This window comes from Schistocerca piceifrons, chromosome X, assembly GCF_021461385.2.
Source record: "Schistocerca piceifrons isolate TAMUIC-IGC-003096 chromosome X, iqSchPice1.1, whole genome shotgun sequence".
Lineage (NCBI taxonomy): Eukaryota > Metazoa > Arthropoda > Insecta > Orthoptera > Acrididae > Schistocerca > Schistocerca piceifrons.
In genome coordinates, this window is record NC_060149.1 from 774922891 (window position 1) to 774942212 (window position 19322).

At 45.8% G+C, this 19322-nt stretch overlaps 1 protein-coding gene across 1 annotated transcript in view; it reads left to right on the forward strand.

Annotated features, from left to right (window-relative positions):
- Positions 1–19322, forward strand: part of LOC124721568 (AP-3 complex subunit delta-1) — a 269083-nt gene that overhangs the window by 87997 nt on the left and 161764 nt on the right. Inside the window, exon 8 of the mRNA XM_047246607.1 lies at positions 9708–9781. Coding sequence (XP_047102563.1) covers positions 9708–9781 — 74 coding nt within the window. The remainder of the gene's footprint in view (positions 1–9707; positions 9782–19322) is intronic.

Genomic DNA, 19322 nt, shown 5'->3' on the forward strand with positions numbered 1-19322 from the left:
GTTACCTCTCTCTGGGCATACTCTGAAGACTCTCACTACTTCTTGGCATGATATCAGCCAGTGGTTGATAGAGATGCGAGCTATGAGCCACAGAATAGTGCTCTTGTGCTGTGTTCCAGGTGTACAACCTGATACCCCAACCAGAGACAAAACTCCACAAGAAGATTAAATACAAAAAGAACAATGAATACAAGGAAAAGACCACAGGTCAAGGTTGACAAAGTGGCGCCAGCTACACTGGAATAATGCTTGTGGACATTGTACTTACTCAACAGATGGTGCAAACAGAAAGCAAAATGTGACCAATCTTCATACTTCCTTTCCATTACATCTGGGTACACCTATTGCCATTATCCAGTGGAACGATAATGGTTATTTTCACACTTCTTGTCAGTTTATCAATCAACGTATATTATCCTTCAGGAAACTCTGTTCCATAAAACATGTACCCCTTCCCTACGTAATCACTGTTCCTATTCCAAAAATAGATTTGGCTGTAAATGAGCATCAGATGGTGTCTGGTGTTTGATCACTAAAAATGTACAGAGATATGAATGTACACTCAACACAGCATTAGAGAGTGTGGTTGTTTGCATACAGACAACTATAGATTTTGCTCTGAGCACTGTATATCTCCCTCCAAGCAGGGAACTGATGCTTCAGGAGATAGTTAACAAGATGGGTCAGCTACATTTGTTTTTCTTCCTCCTGGATGATTTCAATGTCCACAACCCATTGTGAGTAGTGTTAGAACATTTGAACAAGGCAATCTAATGGAACAAGGTATCACATACCTTGACTTACATTTATTGAACAGCAGCATTCCAACTCATTTTATTGTGGCACATTTCAACTATTATTCTCTGTCTGTTGCTGAAGCCTAATTCCCTTAATCAATGAAGGATCTGTGATAAATTCTGTGACAGTGATCATTTCCAGATTGTCATGTCCACAAAACACCAGAAGAAATATTGAGAAACATATATTACTGCCGTAGTGACCCATGCCTCTTCTTCACAGGTATGGACTAAGTTGTGTTGTATCTACAGCTGCCGGCTGCAACCAGTTTTCCTGGTAACCTTTTAGATGGCAGTTTTTGTACTGACTGTACTATTATTGCAGATCACTTTACGGCTCACTTCACTTGAGCATCTGCATCTGACGTCTACCCCTCCACCTTCCATCTAGATGAAAGACAGAGTATAACAGGTCGTCCTTCAGTACACAGTGGCTGGAACGATATAATGCTCTTTTTAGGAAATGAAAACTCTCCAGCATTCTCACAACCAATACCTGGGACATGATACGATCCGCAATTAAATGCTATAATGCCTATCTGCGGATCGCAGACACCACATTCTTGTGGTCGTTAGTCATATCTTGTTGTAAGATGAGTTCCCAACCCAGTAGAGTGATAGCACTATTGTCCCAGTCTTTAAACTGAGTAAAAACCTGTATGGAATAGACAGCTATAGAATCATCAGCCTCACAAATTTTCTGTCCAAGTTGTTTGGATGACGGATGAACCAGTGACTGTTTTGCTGTTGTGAGACAAGTGGTCTTTTGCCCAACTCCAACTGGGGATTTCAGGAGGACTGGTTTAAAACTGATAATTTAATTCTCCTGTAGGGACAGCTTTTACCCATTACCAATGCCTCACTGCTGTCTTCTTAGACTTAAGTAAGACCTATTACTATCAGTGGTGCAACAACATCCTTCCAACTTTATATGAGAGGGATCTCAGTGGCCCCCTCCTGACTTTTACATGAAACTTTCTCATTAGCAGTTTTGTGTTAAAGCGAAAACATCTAAAGTACAAATCGTACACAAGAGAGTGGAGTCTCACGGGGTCTGTGCTGAGTGTTACTAGTTTTCGATAGTGGTCAATGGATTTGCAGTGGGTGTGGAGCCTATGGTCTAACCATCCACATAGGTCAACAAGCTAATTTTTTATTACCCTGTTCTTCCACCAGAAGTGTTGCTGAATGCCAGCTACAGCATGCACTTCTGCCATTGCAGAAATGTTCATCCACATCCAGAACTTTACCTTAATAATGAACTGCTCAATGTGGTTGCTATCTCACTTTTTGGGACTTTAATTTGATGCCTAGTTGATGTGGCTACCACGTATTCACACACTTAAAAAGGTGTGCGAGTTGAAATTAAAACTCACCTCTGCCTCAGTCATATCTTCTGAGGTGCTGACTACTCCACCCTATTTTTCTTTACGGAACCCATATCCATCAACATTACATCTACTGTACCTGACGAACTATTGGAGGATCTGACTTGCGACTGATACCTTTGAATGAGCATCATGGGCAGTCTCCTGGCATAGGCTCGCATTCCTCCTCTACAGGTTAGATACTACCATTTATTACAGCATTAAGCCATACATGTTTGCAGCTAACATGAACAAGGAAACTGCCATATCCTTTTCTGCAGCAAGGCAATTTATGTACCACAAAAGTAACCTACATCTGCGATCCCTCTCACTGGGTCATCTTTGCGGGTCTCCCAACTGTGTTGGATAACTCACTCAAAAATCTGCTTGGACATATCCTTCAGCCCAAAGTAAATAGTAGATCTCTCTGCATTTCAACATTTGTTCCTCTCAGTTCTTTACAAATTGACTGGTTCAAAAGTCTTCAATATAGATGTCTCAAAGATTGTCAGTCATTTTCAGTCATATCAGCTGTGACCTCACATATTTTGGAGTTCATGAACAACACTCCTTGCCACAAGAGTGTGCTGTTTTTACATTAGAATTAGTGGCAATTATCTAAGCCCTCTGTTGTACTTGCCCTCAACCTCATGCAAATTTGTCAATATCAATGAAATACTCAAACAGCCATCTAACTGAGATGTTATTTTAATTTGAAGGCTACCACTTTCGGCATTCCACTGTGCTTCTTCAGGCCCCGTATGCATCTCTCCAAATAAATGATAATGTCATATAGTGCCATATATCCCTGGATGTCATGAATTCAGCCGAATGAAGCACTAGTGAAGCGGCTGAATTCATGACATCCAGGGATATATAGCACTATATGACATTATCATTTATTTGGAGAGATGCATACGGGGCCTGAAGAAGCACAGTGGAATGCCGAAAGTGGTAGCCTTCAAATTAAAATAACATCTCAGTTAGATGGCTGTTTGAGTATTTCATTGATATTGACAAATTTGCAAGAGGTTGAGTGCAAGTACAACAGAGGGCTTAGATAATTGCCACTAATTCTAATGTAAAAACAGCGCACTCTTGTGGCAAGGAGTGTTGTTCATGAACTCCAAAATATGTGAGGTGATATATCCCTGGATGTCGTGAATTCAGCCGAATGAAGCACTAGTGAAACGGCTGAATTCATGACATCCAGGGATATATGGCACTATGTGACATTTAGTTTATTTGGAGAGATGCATATGGGACCTGAAGACGGCATAATGGAATGCCGAAAGTGGTAGCCTTCAAAATAAAATAACATAAATCTCAGTTACATTGCTGTAGGAGAATTTAATTGGCATTGACAATTACTTAACTAGCCAGTGTCCCCTGTCCATGATGGATCAAGAGAAATTCATGCAAATTTTGTTATCTGCAGTAAGCCTCCATGCAGCCTATAGGCCATAACCTCAACTAGCAAATGCTACCCTCAGAATCATTTGGTTTTGACCATTCACAGTCTTCTTCCTGACATCCATGGTACTGAGAGCTCGACTGTATTCCTCTGCTTGTATTGGGATTATGGGGATTGAGCTTGGCAGTTGGGTAGCAAAGATGGCTATCAACCAGGAAATGTTAGAGATACAGATACCGGGATCTGACTCGCAGTTGGCACTGCGCCTTTGCCTTTTGTAGGATTGTAGCAGAGTATTGCACACTATTGCTACTATGAACTACAAACAATGAAAAGGGTACACTATGATCTTCCCTACGCTGGTACCGAAAGAAGTTTCGTATGCTTTGCCTGGTCTGTATTGGCAACACTTGACTGATCTGTGGTAACATCCTCAGGTGAGAGGACCTCCTCCATTGTTGTTGTGTTGCCTTTCTGTTGGTGGCCCATATCCTGTTAGTGCCCCAACTGTGCTGTGTTGCAGCAAACACTGATGCTTTGGGACCTATTGCCTCTGCTTTTAGACTATGATGTCCAAGCAGCAGTTCTGGTTTTATGTTTTATCCAAGTAAGTTGTTTTTTTACCCTCATGAAAAGTTTGTCGCTTTTACAGTTATGTGACCCGAGCAGCCAGCCATTAATTTACAGTGACTTGGAGACCACTGGTTGGGATCAGAAGTTGACCACAAGCCATTTCCTTCACTCTACTACTTATATGGTTCTTTGACTCAGGTGATACTACAAAAGATCGAATTGGCTGTCCATCCATTTCTCCTTGTGGAATCCTTTGGCCATGGATTCTTCAAGGGAGAAGGGACAGGTGACCTTGCTGTTTTGTCTTTGTAACTCCACTAATCAGGCAATCGTTTTGGAAATTGTCATGGATTTTGGTCGATCCTGGGATTTAAGAAAATGGAAGTGCCAGTTAGTCAGCTAGGTAGTAGAGTGATCCCAACAACTGCTCTACTAAAAGTACTTGAATGGTTGCTTCTCTTGCCGAATATCTGACAGTTTAACAAAATGACGTGATCATCCGTTGGGCCACTTTAATGTGATGATGATGCATAACAATAAGTGTATTACATTGAGTTTGCATTTTGAAGCACAACATGTAATTGCTAAAAAATTAAGTGATTGGGAAGAAGATTTTGAGATTTTGTTTTTAAACACATTAGTAAAGAATTTTATTCCTATTTCTAAAGAAAATAAAATCTTTTGCACGTTATGATTTGATTACCATGAGTTGAGGCTGTCTTATGGTATGTGGTGTCCCCCATACAAATATCAATAATATGAAGTTATGTAAAGTGTGAAATATGTGAAATGAAACTGGCGTTGGTGGTGCCACAATAGTGGCAAACTATTTTGAATTATAACAGCCTTCATTATACAATATATTAGCTTTGAACATCTTACGTATATTATCAAAAAATGTTTTTATTGCAAGAACTTGGAAAGTATTGATAGAATTGTCTTCCTGAGAATATCAACAACTGCACCCTAGTACTCATAACAAATTACCGTATCTTTTGCGTGTCAAAACAAACTGGTAACGTGGGAATAGTGGCAGCCCCATTGTGTTTACATCAAAGTAGTAGGGAGGGTATGTAACAATAGTGTACACTCTAGTACTCTTTAAAGTGGAGCACAGTGACATGCTACATGTCTTTAAGCATGACTGAATGAGGTGGCCATTTAGAACAAGAACAGAAACAGAACATAAAATATTTCTGATACTAGATGCTCACAACGCATCACAGGCAATGACTGTAAAACTACTTTTTCCAGTGATGTCGCTATTTTCCACAGTGGTGACTGTTGATTCGGTGTCTGGTGTTTATCGCAGATGATAATGCTGATTCTTCATTTGAAACTATGTTGACTGACTGCTTTATATTTTGTCTCCTCGTCCATCACAGTATCTATTCTACAGCAGTTGTCACACACTATTTTTTGGTGTGATACTTAACCTTTCAAGTCTTCTAATGTCGCATCACTAAAAGCTAATAATACAACTGTGAAAACGAGCTGGTCACGTGAGCTAGTGATTAGCATTTTTGCTAGTAATGCTGAGGTCCTGAATTTGATTCCCAACAGCCACTTTGTGTTTATTTATTTATTTTTTTTTTAAATGGTTAGAAAGGTCAAGGAGGGGTTCCACTATTCCTTGTAAGGCCAAGTGAAAAGCTTCATGAATATAAAAGCAGGGGGGCTGTGTTCTGAGGATACACCATTGGTGATAGCCAAGATTATAAATTTCATTGCTGCTTGTATATAAGAATACCTTATCTCTTTACTCACCTCTCATAGGTGTCACTATCATCCCAGATAATGATACCAATAATGATGTGAACATTTTAGGTTAGGTTGTACCATGGCTGTTATTGATGTGGAGTGAAACAAAAAGTTTACTGTTACCAGGCACTGTTTTGTATACCCACGGTGCGTTTCAAAGTTTAAACCTCCATCATCCAGTGCGTTTGCTTGTGTTAGTACAACATGTCCGTGTTGTGTTAAGATTTTGGGGTAACTCGTGGCACTGACTCCAGTGGTCACAGGCTCCTTTCTCTGTCGTAACACATCACATGTGTTATATGAAAGTTTACGGGTCGTTTTACGATGGAGAAAGGAGCCTGTGACCATTGGAGACTGCCACAAGTTACCCACACATGTAAATCCACCTGATCAAGGTTTAATCATTCGAAACATGTCATGGGCATAAATAAACTGTGACTGGTAATGCCGATGATGATGATGATGATGATGATGATGATGATGATGATGATGATGACCCCAGACAACTGGCTTAGGTAGTAAGGAAAAAAGTGAAGATAATACCTAGTGTAAACCATTTCTTTTTGTTTATTTATTTCTCCTTGTATTGTCAAAATGTACATAATCAATAAATTGCATAAGTTTAGAATAGGTATTATGATAACTTTTTTTGGCAGATACTTCATATCAATCAAAAACAACAAAATTACAATTTTGATTAGTAAGAGTGTGTTAAAAATAAGATTTTCTCAAGGAGCTCTTAAAAAAAATCGGAGGGCCATATATTCATTGTCATCTTATACTTTGGTAAATAGGGTATATATCATCTTAATGTGATTATGTATTGCACTTTCTCTGAAGTTATTTCAAACTTGTATTTACAAAAGTATTCCATCCATTGTTTTACCTCTTAACAGTCTCATTGAAGATATTGTTTGAACCATTAGAATCAGAACAATATGTAGATGCATTTATTTTATGCTCTCTGTGTTATAATAGTCGTGTGCAGAACAAAACAAAGTGAGAATGCTAAGAACATAAAAATAGAACATGCAAGTGTTAAAAGAATTTTGCATAGGACTTCAGTTACTGCTCTCTCTCTCTCTCTCTCTCTCTCTCTCTCTCTCTCTCTCTCTCTCTCTCTAGTTGTGCAGTTTGACATGAGATGACTAGAAATGTGGGCCACAAGAAAATGATAAAAAATAAATGAGATTGATCTAGCAGCTTAATGAGGCTTGATCAGTCATTTTCTGCCTGAGAATCATTTTCTGTATGAATTTCAATCTCTGTATCACGTTCTTGTGCAGAGGGTAACTAATGGAGCAATTCTTGTACCTGGAAAAAATGATAACGTAACACTAAGCATAACCCTTTACAATTATTATTTTCTCCTGAAAGGGAATACAAAAGAATTGGGAAAAAAATGTTTAGGGCCACTGTATTCACACACTGTGCTTGGTCAGGCAATAGCCATAGATGGATATGGTGTAGAATGGTTTCCAAAACTTTTCAAGAGAAGTATTTCGGTGCACATCAGCATGGGTCCTTGGTCTAGTAGCATAACATGCCTGCTCAATGGTTGCTCACAAAATAGGCATTTACAGAGTTGACTAAAGTCATGGTCTAGTGATATGCACATATGTAGTCGGCGGTAGTATCACATACATGAGGTATAAAATGGTAGTGCATTGGCAGAGCTGTTAATTGTACTCGAGTGATTAATGTGAAAATGTTTCCCACGTGATTATGGCCGCATTACAGGATTTAACAGACTTTGAGCGCAGAATGGTAGTTAGAGCTAGACGCACGGGACATTCCATTTTAGAAATTGCTAGGGAATTCAGTATTCTGAGATCCACAGTGTCAAGAGTGTGCCTAGAATACAGATCTCGGTCATTACTTGTCACCACAGACAATGCAGTGGCCTTCACTTAACGATCAAGAGCAGCGAAATTTGCATCGAGTTGTCGGTGCTAACAAACAAGCAGTACTGCTTGAAATAACCACAGAAATCAGTGTGGAGCATACAACAAATGTATCCGTTAGGACAGTGCAGTGAAATTTGGCATTAATAGGCTATAGCAGCAGACGACTGATGTGAGCGTCTTTGCTAGAGACACATCGCCTGCCGTGCCTCTCCTTGGCTTGTGAACATATCAGTTGGACACTACATAACTGGAAAATCGTGGCATGGTCCTGATTTCAGTTGTTAAGAGCTAGTGGTAGGGTTTGAGTGTGGTACATACCCAACAAGCCATGGACCTAAGTTGTCAATAAGACAGTGTGCAAGCTGGTTGTGCCTGCATAATAATGTGGGCTGTGTTTACACGGGATGGACTGGGACCTCTGGTCCAACTGAACCAAACATTGACTGGAAATGGTTATGTTCAACTACTTGGTAGACAATTTGCAGCCATTTATGAACTTCATGTTCCCAGACAAGGATGGAATTTTTGTGGATGACAATGCACCATGTCACCAGGCTATAGCTGTTCACGATTGGTTTGAAAAACATTCTCGACAATTCAAATGCGGTGACAAGCTCCAGAAGTTTAGTACTATCTTGTAATCCACATCTACATATAAATGCTCTGCAGACCACCGTACGGTGCATGGCAGAGGATATTTTGTTCCACTCACAAATGGAGCGAGGGAAAAATGACTGTCTGAAAGCCCCCACAATTTGGGTGAATGGTTTGACCACTCAAATTGCTTGACATGAATCCGATTGAACATTTATGGGATATAATTGATAGGTCAGTTCATGCACAAAATCTTGGACCAGCAACAATTTTGCAATTATGGACAGCTGTAGAGGCAGCATGGCTCACTATTTCTGCAGGGTATTTCCAACTACTTGTTCAGCCCATGCCATGTCAAGTTGCATTACTACACTAGGCAAAAGATCTGGCACAATGTTAGTAGGTATCCCATGACGTTTGTCACCTTAGTGTATTGAGGACTCCCAAATTCGGACATCCATCTCTCAACTGACATTTGAATCCATGTGATGTATTTCTATTTCCAAAATCAAAGAAAACCTAGGACCATTGTTTTGAGATCCCAGTAGGGGCTCTCTAATTTTCCATATACGAAATATTGTGACTTCATTAGCGGTTTGAGAGAATGCAATTGCGCATATTGCTTGAGGGACAGCACTTTTATAAGATGCAGAGAGAATGTCCCCAAAAATCAAAGTTTCTCTATCACTTTTAAAAACTTCCCTTGTAGATGTCGTAGTAATAATAATAATAATAATAATAATAATAATGTTTTTGCAAACACATTTTCATTCATTTTACCTCTACTGCATTTAACCATTCAATCCAGAATGAGGTGACACATGCATTTCTTTCAGTAGTTAGGAAAATCAGCACAGCATATTTCTATTAAACTGTTTACATAATCCCATATTAATTCAGTTTATACTCCTGAAGTAAACTGCAGATCCATTGTAACAACGTGTGTGTTAAGTCAGCATAAAATGTGCTACCTTGTTTCCCCTATTCTTTCTATGTGCACATCATTTTACATAAATTCAAAGTGGCAGACCTGGATGAAATTTTATATCTGTAGATTGAGCTTCACTTTTAAAGGTGACTGACTCAGCACTTCATTGTTCATACTGGTTTCAACTTTGCAGTTTGGAGTTATGACTCACATAGAACCGAAAATTGGGCGTAAACTTTCGCAGCCTTTGATAGAACTCATCTCCAGGTAACATGAACTGGTTGAGTTGCTTCTAATTTTCCCCTGTCAGTTTCTCGTAGCAAAGTACATATAGATACCCTTCACATTCTTTTGTTTTATTTTCAGTTTGGTGCTCTGACCCCTTTGGAACCTCGGCTTGGTAAAAAATTGATAGAACCTCTTACAAATCTCATCCACAGGTAAAAAAACTGTGCTTGCAATAATAATACTAAAAATAGTATTCTGTTATTAGTTTGCAGAAATATGTAGCTATACCCAGCTTACATTTGAAATTTTTGACTAAACCTAGATGCTAAGTAAATAGTGTACAAGTTTTTTCTGTCATTAATTCGAAATATAGAATATTTTCCACTAATAATAGTATAATTGTGTTTTTAAATTAACCTATCACATACTGAGAGTTGTACACTTGTAACATTGCTTCACAACTGTTTCTGAGACCTTTTATGTAGGTGAAGATGTTATGGTTATTATTGACAGATGGTATCAATTGGAACTGCAGTTAGAAAAAGTTGGTGATTTTATAGCCCTTTTGTGCAACATTTCAGTGCATTGACTAAAATGGGTAACATTTCTCCTTTGTTCCTATCGCCCCTCAGAGCACATGTTGTTAACCCTAATGTAAGTTCAGTTTTATTGCCACTTCCATGTGTCACATATCCTTGTAACACAGTAATAGACATGCTGGAGTTTTATTTTGAAGTATTAATGTGAGTAATAAGATTTGCATTTGAATTATGATCGTAGAAAGGAGTGGTTTATTATAACCCTATAGTCCACTTCCAACGCCCCCCACCCCCACACTGTCCGGTCCACACCTGGCACCCACCCCCACACTGTCCGGTCCACACCTGGCACCCACCCCCACACTGTCCGGTCCACACCTGGCACCCACCCCCACACTGTCCGGTCCACACCTGGCACCCACCCCCACACTGTCCGGTCCACACCTGGCACCCACCCCCACACTGTCCGGTCCACACCTGGCACCCACCCCCACACTGTCCGGTCCACACCTGGCACCCACCCCCACACTGTCCGGTCCACACCTGGCACCCACCCCCACACTGTCCGGTCCACACCTGGCACCCACCCCCACTGTCCGGTCCACACCTGGCACCCACCCCCACTGTCCGGTCCACACCTGGCACCCACCCCCACTGTCCGGTCCACACCTGGCACCCACCCCCACTGTCCGGTCCACACCTGGCACCCACCCCCACTGTCCGGTCCACACCTGGCACCCACCCCCACTGTCCGGTCCACACCTGGCACCCACCCCCACTGTCCGGTCCACACCTGGCACCCACCCCCACTGTCCGGTCCACACCTGGCACCCACCCCCACTGTCCGGTCCACACCTGGCACCCACCCCCACTGTCCGGTCCACACCTGGCACCCACCCCCACTGTCCGGTCCACACCTGGCACCCACCCCCACTGTCCGGTCCACACCTGGCACCCACCCCCACTGTCCGGTCCACACCTGGCACCCACCCCCACTGTCCGGTCCACACCTGGCACCCACCCCCACTGTCCGGTCCACACCTGGCACCCACCCCCACTGTCCGGTCCACACCTGGCACCCACCCCCACTGTCCGGTCCACACCTGGCACCCACCCCCACTGTCCGGTCCACACCTGGCACCCACCCCCACTGTCCGGTCCACACCTGGCACCCACCCCCACTGTCCGGTCCACACCTGGCACCCACCCCCACTGTCCGGTCCACACCTGGCACCCACCCCCACTGTCCGGTCCACACCTGGCACCCACCCCCACTGTCCGGTCCACACCTGGCACCCACCCCCACTGTCCGGTCCACACCTGGCACCCACCCCCACTGTCCGGTCCACACGTGGCACCCACCCCCACTGTCCGGTCCACACGTGGCACCCACCCCCACTGTCCGGTCCACACCTGGCACCCACCCCCACTGTCCGGTCCACACCTGGCACCCACCCCCACTGTCCGGTCCACACCTGGCACCCACCCCCACTGTCCGGTCCACACCTGGCACCCACCCCCACTGTCCGGTCCACACCTGGCACCCACCCGCACTGTCCGGTCCACACCTGGCACCCACCCCCACTGTCCGGTCCACACCTGGCACCCACCCCCACTGTCCGGTCCACACCTGGCACCCACCCCCACTGTCCGGTCCACACCTGGCACCCACCCCCACTGTCCGGTCCACACCCGGCACCCACCCCCACTGTCCGGTCCACACCCGGCACCCACCCCCACTGTCCGGTCCACACCCGGCACCCACCCCCACTGTCCGGTCCACACCCGGCACCCACCCCCACTGTCCGGTCCACACCCGGCACCCACCCCCACTGTCCGGTCCACACCCGGCACCCACCCCCACTGTCCGGTCCACACCCGGCACCCACCCCCACTGTCCGGTCCACACCCGGCACCCACCCCCACTGTCCGGTCCACACCCGGCACCCACCCCCACTGTCCGGTCCACACCCGGCACCCACCCCCACTGTCCTGTCCACACCCGGCACCCACCCCCACTGTCCTGTCCACACCCGGCACCCACCCCCACTGTCCTGTCCACACCCGGCACCCACCCCCACTGTCCGGTCCACACCCGGCACCCACCCCCACTGTCCGGTCCACACCCGGCACCCACCCCCACTGTCCGGTCCACACCCGGCACCCACCCCCACTGTCCGGTCCACACCCGGCACCCAAACCCACTGTCCGGTCCACACCCGGCACCCAAACCCACTGTCCGGTCCACACCCGGCACCCAAACCCACTGTCCGGTCCACACCCGGCACCCAAACCCACTGTCCGGTCCACACCCGGCACCCAAACCCACGGTCCGGTCCACACCCGGCACCCAAACCCACGGTCCGGTCCACACCCGGCACCCAAACCCACGGTCCGGTCCACACCCGGCACCCAAACCCACGGTCCGGTCCACACCCGGCACCCAAACCCACGGTCCGGTCCACACCCGGCACCCAAACCCACGGTCCGGTCCACACCCGGCACCCAAACCCACGGTCCGGTCCACACCCGGCACCCAAACCCACGGTCCGGTCCACACCCGGCACCCAAACCCACGGTCCGGTCCACACCCGGCACCCAAACCCACGGTCCGGTCCACACCCGGCACCCAAACCCACGGTCCGGTCCACACCCGGCACCCAAACCCACGGTCCGGTCCACACCCGGCACCCAAACCCACGGTCCGGTCCACACCCGGCACCCAAACCCACCGTCCGGTCCACACCCGGCACCCAAACCCACCGTCCGGTCCACACCCGGCACCCAAACCCACCGTCCGGTCCACACCCGGCACCCAAACCCACCGTCCGGTCCACACCCGGCACCCAAACCCACCGTCCGGTCCACACCCGGCACCCAAACCCACCGTCCGGTCCACACCCGGCACCCAAACCCACCGTCCGGTCCACACCCGGCACCCAAACCCACCGTCCGGTCCACACCCGGCACCCAAACCCACCGTCCGGTCCACACCCGGCACCCAAACCCACCGTCCGGTCCACACCCGGCACCCAAACCCACCGTCCGGTCCACACCCGGCACCCAAACCCACCGTCCGGTCCACACCCGGCACCCAAACCCACCGTCCGGTCCACACCCGGCACCCAAACCCACCGTCCGGTCCACACCCGGCACCCAAACCCACCGTCCGGTCCACACCCGGCACCCAAACCCAGCGTCCGGTCCACACCCGGCACCCAAACCCAGCGTCCGGTCCACACCCGGCACCCAAACCCAGCGTCCGGTCCACACCCGGCACCCAAACCCAGCGTCCGGTCCACACCCGGCACCCAAACCCACCGTCCGGTCCACACCCGGCACCCAAACCCACCGTCCGGTCAACACCCGGCACCCAAACCCACCGTCCGGTCAACACCCGGCACCCAAACCCACCGTCCGGTCAACACCCGGCACCCAAACCCACCGTCCGGTCAACACCCGGCACCCAAACCCACCGTCCGGTCAACACCCGGCACCCAAACCCACCGTCCGGTCAACACCCGGCACCCAACCCCCACCGTCCGGTCAACACCCGGCACCCAACCCCCACCGTCCGGTCAACACCCGGCACCCAACCCCCACCGTCCGGTCAACACCCGGCACCCAACCCCCACCGTCCGGTCAACACCCGGCACCCAACCCCCACCGTCCGGTCAACACCCGGCACCCAACCCCCACCGTCCGGTCAACACCCGGCACCCAACCCCCACCGTCCGGTCAACACCCGGCACCCAACCCCCACCGTCCGGTCAACACCCGGCACCCAACCCCCACCGTCCGGTCAACACCCGGCACCCAACCCCCACCGTCCGGTCAACACCCGGCACCCAACCCCCACCGTCCGGTCAACACCCGGCACCCAACCCCCACCGTCCGGTCAACACCCGGCACCCAACCCCCACCGTCCGGTCAACACCCGGCACCCAACCCCCACCGTCCGGTCAACACCCGGCACCCAACCCCCACCGTCCGGTCAACACCCGGCACCCAACCCCCACCGTCCGGTCAACACCCGGCACCCAACCCCCACCGTCCGGTCAACACCCGGCACCCAACCCCCACCGTCCGGTCAACACCCGGCACCCAACCCCCACCGTCCGGTCAACACCCGGCACCCAACCCCCACCGTCCGGTCAACACCCGGCACCCAACCCCCACCGTCCGGTCAACACCCGGCACCCAACCCCCACCGTCCGGTCAACACCCGGCACCCAACCCCCACCGTCCGGTCAACACCCGGCACCCAACCCCCACCGTCCGGTCAACACCCGGCACCCAACCCCCACCGTCCGGTCAACACCCGGCACCCAACCCCCACCGTCCGGTCAACACCCGGCACCCAACCCCCACCGTCCGGTCAACACCCGGCACCCAACCCCCACCGTCCGGTCCACACCCGGCACCCAACCCCCACCCCCACTGTCTGGTCCACACCAGGCGCCTACCGCCGACTCCCCCTCCCCCCTCCATCCACTCATTAGTACATACTTGGAGCATCCCCACTGGCCGATCCGCACCGAGCGCTCTCGCTCCGCCCCCCCCCCCCCCACCCCTCCCACTCCCTACACACACACACACACACACACACACACACACACACACACACACACACACACACACACACACACACACACACGAGTCTGCTCCTGGCTTCTTGCACGCGGCAGCGCTGTACTTGCCAGCTGCTACCGGCAGTCCAGTGCTTGACAGCCCACTCCCAGACTCCAGCCCCCCTTTACACAGCATGGTCATCTGTCACCCTCCCTGTATCCTCCAATCGACTGCCTTGCCACCCACTCTCCAGGTCCCTGCAGCATGCAGTCCCTGCCACCCCCTCTCTCCTCCACCTGCTTTCCATGCCATCCACTTCCTTTCATTTTGTAGTTCCTCCTCTCTCCCATACCCTTTAACTAACATCCGAACTTCTTTACAGCCTTCTGCCTCTTCCCAGTCTCTGTCTCCTTGTCTTCCTGCTCAGGGTTACCTCCTCACTGATACACACTTCCAGTTACTGTCTTTCCAGGCTGTGGCTCATCAGTCGTTTATACTCCTGTACCCTACTGCCCTCTTAGAATGTCTTTCATTCTGCCCTTTCCCTTTAAGTCTCTGCTCCTTCTTGTTATATTATGATTCCCTTCTTTGGCAATGCTACATGTCGTATGTGAGAGATAAATTTTTGATTCATCATACACTTTTAATGATATGTGATTAATACTAAATTATGTTTGCCCGAATACTTGATTTATACATCGCAAAACTATATAGCCTTTGACTTGTCTTACTGATTTTTAAACTTTAAGAGTCAGCTACAGAGTAACTAAAATTTTAATGTGGACTCTGAAATGCAGCACTAAATGATATTTTTGTAATACACAAATTGTTATGAGAGGTGAAGAAGGGGAAAAAAAAAAAGAAAAAAAAAAACTAGGAACTGTAAGTGAACGTTGGGCAACTTACAGGTTTATTGGATGGTGACTGCAGATATAGATTTCACTGGTATTGCTGAAATGTGTTTTGTCCACTCCAAAAGTTGCATTCCTATTTCATACATAAACTATCCAATTGGTTCCAAGAATACTTACCTGTAGGTTTTGTGATACGTTGTTCACAATTAAAGATAAACTGTTACTTGCTGCCTTGTATTTCTGCCAGTCAGCATTGCCAGGAACACACAGTTGTGGGGAGGGAGCACACACAAAGAAACAGAGTTGACAGTTTCTGTTAATTTTAATGTAATTTTATTGTTAACTGATTTTGTCTGGCTGCACTGTTCTCATAGAAACATCATACAGACTCTCACTTTCTGGTCAGTTGTCCGCCTCTCCACACCCACATCTCCCAAAAGATGTTATTGTTACAAGCTCTCCAATTGCTGGGAGTGGTAGTTTGAAGGATACTTAATTCCCCCATAAAACTGTTTCCCTAAATTATCCAAAATTTTTGGAAATAATAAACTCCAGTGTCCCCAGGTGGATTGCTGCTCAGTGATGTAATATAGTTTGTGCTGGTATTACCCATACCAAATTAGGAAATTCTAAAATGTAAACAGAAGTGCAATCTCTGGCACTTCATTTTCAGACAGTTTCTAATTGTGAAACTGTGTGTTTTCAATATGCTACATCTGTGAGACCTGTATGTAATTGGTTAAATTATCCTAAGTTGCAGCCAATTAAATACACTTTTTAGTTGTTCAATGATTCAGTTGAATATACACACTTCCAAAATCAGACAAATTTAAAAATATCCACTATGGGGTAAAATCACAAATATAAATTCAAATTTCAAATATTAAAGGGAAAGTTTTCAATTTAAATGACCTCAGTTATAATAAAATAATGTTTTGCTAACTACCAGGGACATCAATTGGTACAACATGTATTTAACTGTCTGTATTGTTGGGCTAATTAATCTGTTAATGATATGAGTGTCAGATGTAACATATTGAGAACTAATTGTATCAATTAAAAAATGATTACTAAAAATTGTGTGGCAGGTGCTGCAATTCTGTATTTGTTGTAATATTTCCTAGTATGGAATGGTAATGCTAGCCCAACCCAAGTTATGTTACTGAGCAGCACTGAGAAGCAATGCATAGGAGGACCGTGAAACAGAAAGTGAAAGTTAGTGTGGACGTTTGTGAAAAGAAATGTGTGTGGTGTGTGTTTTGTTTCTCATATTTATGTGAACAGCGCAGTCATATGAAGCCATTAACAATGAAAAGGTATTACAATATTTACAAACTATCAGTTCTTTTTCTCCCTCCCTGCAACTGCATGTTTCTCATGATACTGAGCTGCAGAACTGGAAGACAATGAGCAATATTTTATTTTTAATTTCTGTATGGGTATTGGGCATTTCAAGTTTTCTTTGATGTCTTTTTTCATGGCGACAAAAATGTAAATTTCGCTACCATTACTGATGTGTTTTATTGTGTCGGCTTCCAGGTAACATTCCTAATTCATACATATACTATCCAGCCAGTAGTGAAAGAAATTACCAGTAGGTTTATGTGGCACTTGTATACAATGTTCTTCACCAATATAAACATTTCTCTACATAAACAAAAATTAACCAGAAAATATGGAATTCCTTGGCCAACACATGCAACAAAAATCAGCAACAGCAAATTAAATGTGTTAACATCTGGTTTAGTTACACAAAATGACTACTTATTTAGGGTAAAAATGGGTAACCACCGCTACATTACTTGTGCAATGTGTGGGAACTTTTGAGTAATGAAAGATTTTCTTTAGAGTTTTCACCTGAAGTGTTACTTAAATACGCTCTGCTTTCTGGTTTATACAGCCCACTGCATAATTGCTTTTGTTAGATGCATTATTGCAGACATAACAGGACAATACTGCTGTCCAGCCATACAGTCAGTTTATGATGAAAACTCCACAGTGTGGTACATATTTGACAGCTGTCAGTTTTGTACTGCTTTCTGCCATTGCTGTCAAGCTCTCTAGTGTTTTGTAATTGACCAAAGACCAGTGATTGCTGCTGCAACTGTAGTAGGGTCTGCGATCATCTGTAATGGTTGCCATCTTGTGATTCAGTTGCTCACTACATACTCAGACCAGTTTATACGTGCTTTCGTTGTTGAAGTCTTATCACTGCAGTGGCGATGTATGGCTACTTCGTGACAGAAGTGCTTGGTGCTCCAAATGAATAGCATTGAGTAGGTTACTAAACTAAATATATGGAGCTGGATTACTTAGCAAGAGGTCCTTGAGGCAAGTATCAAGGAAGTGTGCATGACAAACAAGAACCTCATCCACATTGCTGCCCTTGCTGATGTATTAAGAGAAAGCCGACCATGTTTGGGTCAGTTACTTCAACTATCGTGTAATATTCAAGATTTTGTATGCAGTCACACATTCTCATTCAAAGGGTGAAGTACATAATCAGGTCCTTATTCGAAAACAGCTTTGCCATTTTGTGCGTCATTCGTAACCTACACAGCAGTTTCTAATTGTGTTGTCATTAGAAAATGTGATAAAGCAGCATCTGATAACAAGATGTAGTGTTCCTATTGAGTACTATTGATGCAGGCCACATACCATAATAGCCAAATAAAAATACTTCAGTACTATCAAATGAACATTATATAGTACAACACAATATTCTTACCCAACATTCGTTTCAATACTGATGATCTTTAACATCTGGGAAATGAGATGATGTGGTAAGAGTTCAGTGTGCACACTTTTCTTGAAAGAACCTGCGTTAGCTGCCTATTTCCACAGAAAAAGTTAAAGTGAGCTTAAATTCGTGTAGGTACTAAATGATCAATATTTTTCACAGTTCTCGTTCACAGAGCGCCAGGAATTGTGCAGTGAAGTGTCTTAAGTCACAACAAGGTCTTGCTTGCAAACAAGTTAACACATTCCTTATGAACTGTGCATCATTTCTCCCAGTAATTAGCATAATAATCCAAAGGAAGTTCTTGCTGTTGAACAGCAACATTATCATCTACAAGAAACTCTTGGCATGTATAAAAAATGATGCCTTTGTAGACACACTTTTACAATATCTGAATATAGGTTCCACATGCATCTTGTGTTAAATGCAGACTCATCTCTTGTGTCCATGCACATAAATTCACATATGTAGCCACTTCAGTATCTGAGTCAGTTTCACAGCATTTCATGAAATGCTTCTTCAAGCACAGGAAAAATCTGAGCTTAAAAAAGTTTGAAAAAAATGTACCCACTGGCAACAGGTGTGCTAGATGTTTCACCAAATTGATACTATATTATCCAGACTACCATCAGTTACTCTAGTTGTTTCTGAAATGATGTAGTAGGTATATCATCTGCAACAGAGTCCTCTCCAAATTCTGAACCTTCTGCGTGCTCTTCTGTAACCAGCAGTTCATTACACAATCAGCCAGAACCTCATCTGCCATGGAACTATGTCATCACCGTGAAATCATTTTTAGAGACATAAAAAAGTTCACAAATGTCAGAATGAGCCCTCCAACTATAAAAACCAACCAAAACTGAGTAGTAAAATGTGTAAATAGTATGACTGTTACATTTAGGTTATGTTTAGGTGTGTGCATAAAGTGTTTTTATCAAGTTGCACATTTTTCACAATTGTCCTACGCATGGACTTTCAACAGAAATATCTTATTTCAGCAGCTATCATCTTCAAGATAATTTGTGAAACAATATTATCTGCAATGCTG